We start from the raw sequence: 946 nt of genomic DNA, 5'->3' as shown, positions 1-946 counted from the left end.
TGTGACCCAGCCAGATCTGAGTCCCAGCAAAACTAGCCTTTCTGCAGGGCTCTAGAGGTGTATTGAATTGTAGAACAACAAAGGCACTCTGGCTCACACAAATGAGAGGTGCAGTTGACAAGAAAGAAAAATTAATGCATGAAAGTCGGATTTTCTGATTTAAATCATATTTCTCAGTGTATCAGCTACCACTGGATAGTGTCTCAGTGAGACAGCTCTCCCCATGCTCACAGTGAGTGGTAGTACTCTGCAGTGCCAAACTTCACTGACCTGGAGGCTGCCTTCCTCTGTGTGCAGATTATGAGTTGGGCCATCAGTCAAGAAAGAAGTAAAATTGAAAAATAGTCATGCATCAGAGTGGCAAGTATTAGCACTGCTTCTGTCAAACTCCATAAACCATTTCGCTCAACATTGCAAAAACATTTCTTGCAGTAACTTTTGGGAATATTTCACAAGAATGCTGCTGCACAGAACTGAAATCCTTTTTGGAGAGGGGAAAGCTCTTTTGCCCGAAAAGGACCCAGTTTAGAAAAGACAGGATGTTGGTCAGTGTGGAGAAACAGATAACCTGCCTGTACACCTAATTTTGATGCCCTAGGAAGGAGATTCAGTGTGAACAGAAGCTTGGGCATGATCCTACAGAAGATGCTAGAGCTGCATTGGAATTAGCTCAATTCTTCATTGAGCAAGGACCAACAAAGGTAGTTACATCTAATTAATATTCCTGTCCTAAAATACAGAACATAATGTTGTTGTGCTTATGAAGAAAAAAACCCACTCCTGCACATCTTCCTATTGATTTAAAAGGGAAAATGGAGCTGTGCTAGAGACTCCAGTTTTGACAGCCTGTTGCTTTCAGCCTGGATCCAGGTGCCTGAATAACCTGGGCAGCACCAGTGCTCGGTGCTCACCAACATCAGCCAGCATTGCTGCTGATCCTCAAGGG

The 946-nt window shown here is 43.6% G+C and overlaps 1 protein-coding gene across 1 annotated transcript in view; it reads left to right on the top strand.

Annotated features, from left to right (window-relative positions):
• The window catches only part of LOC103615462 (putative RNA exonuclease NEF-sp), a 14,968-nt gene that overhangs the window by 7,542 nt on the left and 6,480 nt on the right, over nucleotides 1–946 (top strand). The window contains exon 11 of the mRNA XM_008633519.2: nucleotides 599–701. Coding sequence (XP_008631741.2) covers nucleotides 599–701 — 103 coding nt within the window. The remainder of the gene's footprint in view (nucleotides 1–598; nucleotides 702–946) is intronic.

This window comes from Corvus brachyrhynchos, unplaced genomic scaffold (genome assembly GCF_000691975.1).
Source record: "Corvus brachyrhynchos isolate BGI_N302 unplaced genomic scaffold, ASM69197v1 scaffold5, whole genome shotgun sequence".
In the NCBI taxonomy this organism is placed as follows: domain Eukaryota; kingdom Metazoa; phylum Chordata; class Aves; order Passeriformes; family Corvidae; genus Corvus; species Corvus brachyrhynchos.
The sequence above is the reverse complement of the archived record's forward strand: the minus strand, read 5'-3'. Positions and strand labels throughout refer to the sequence as shown.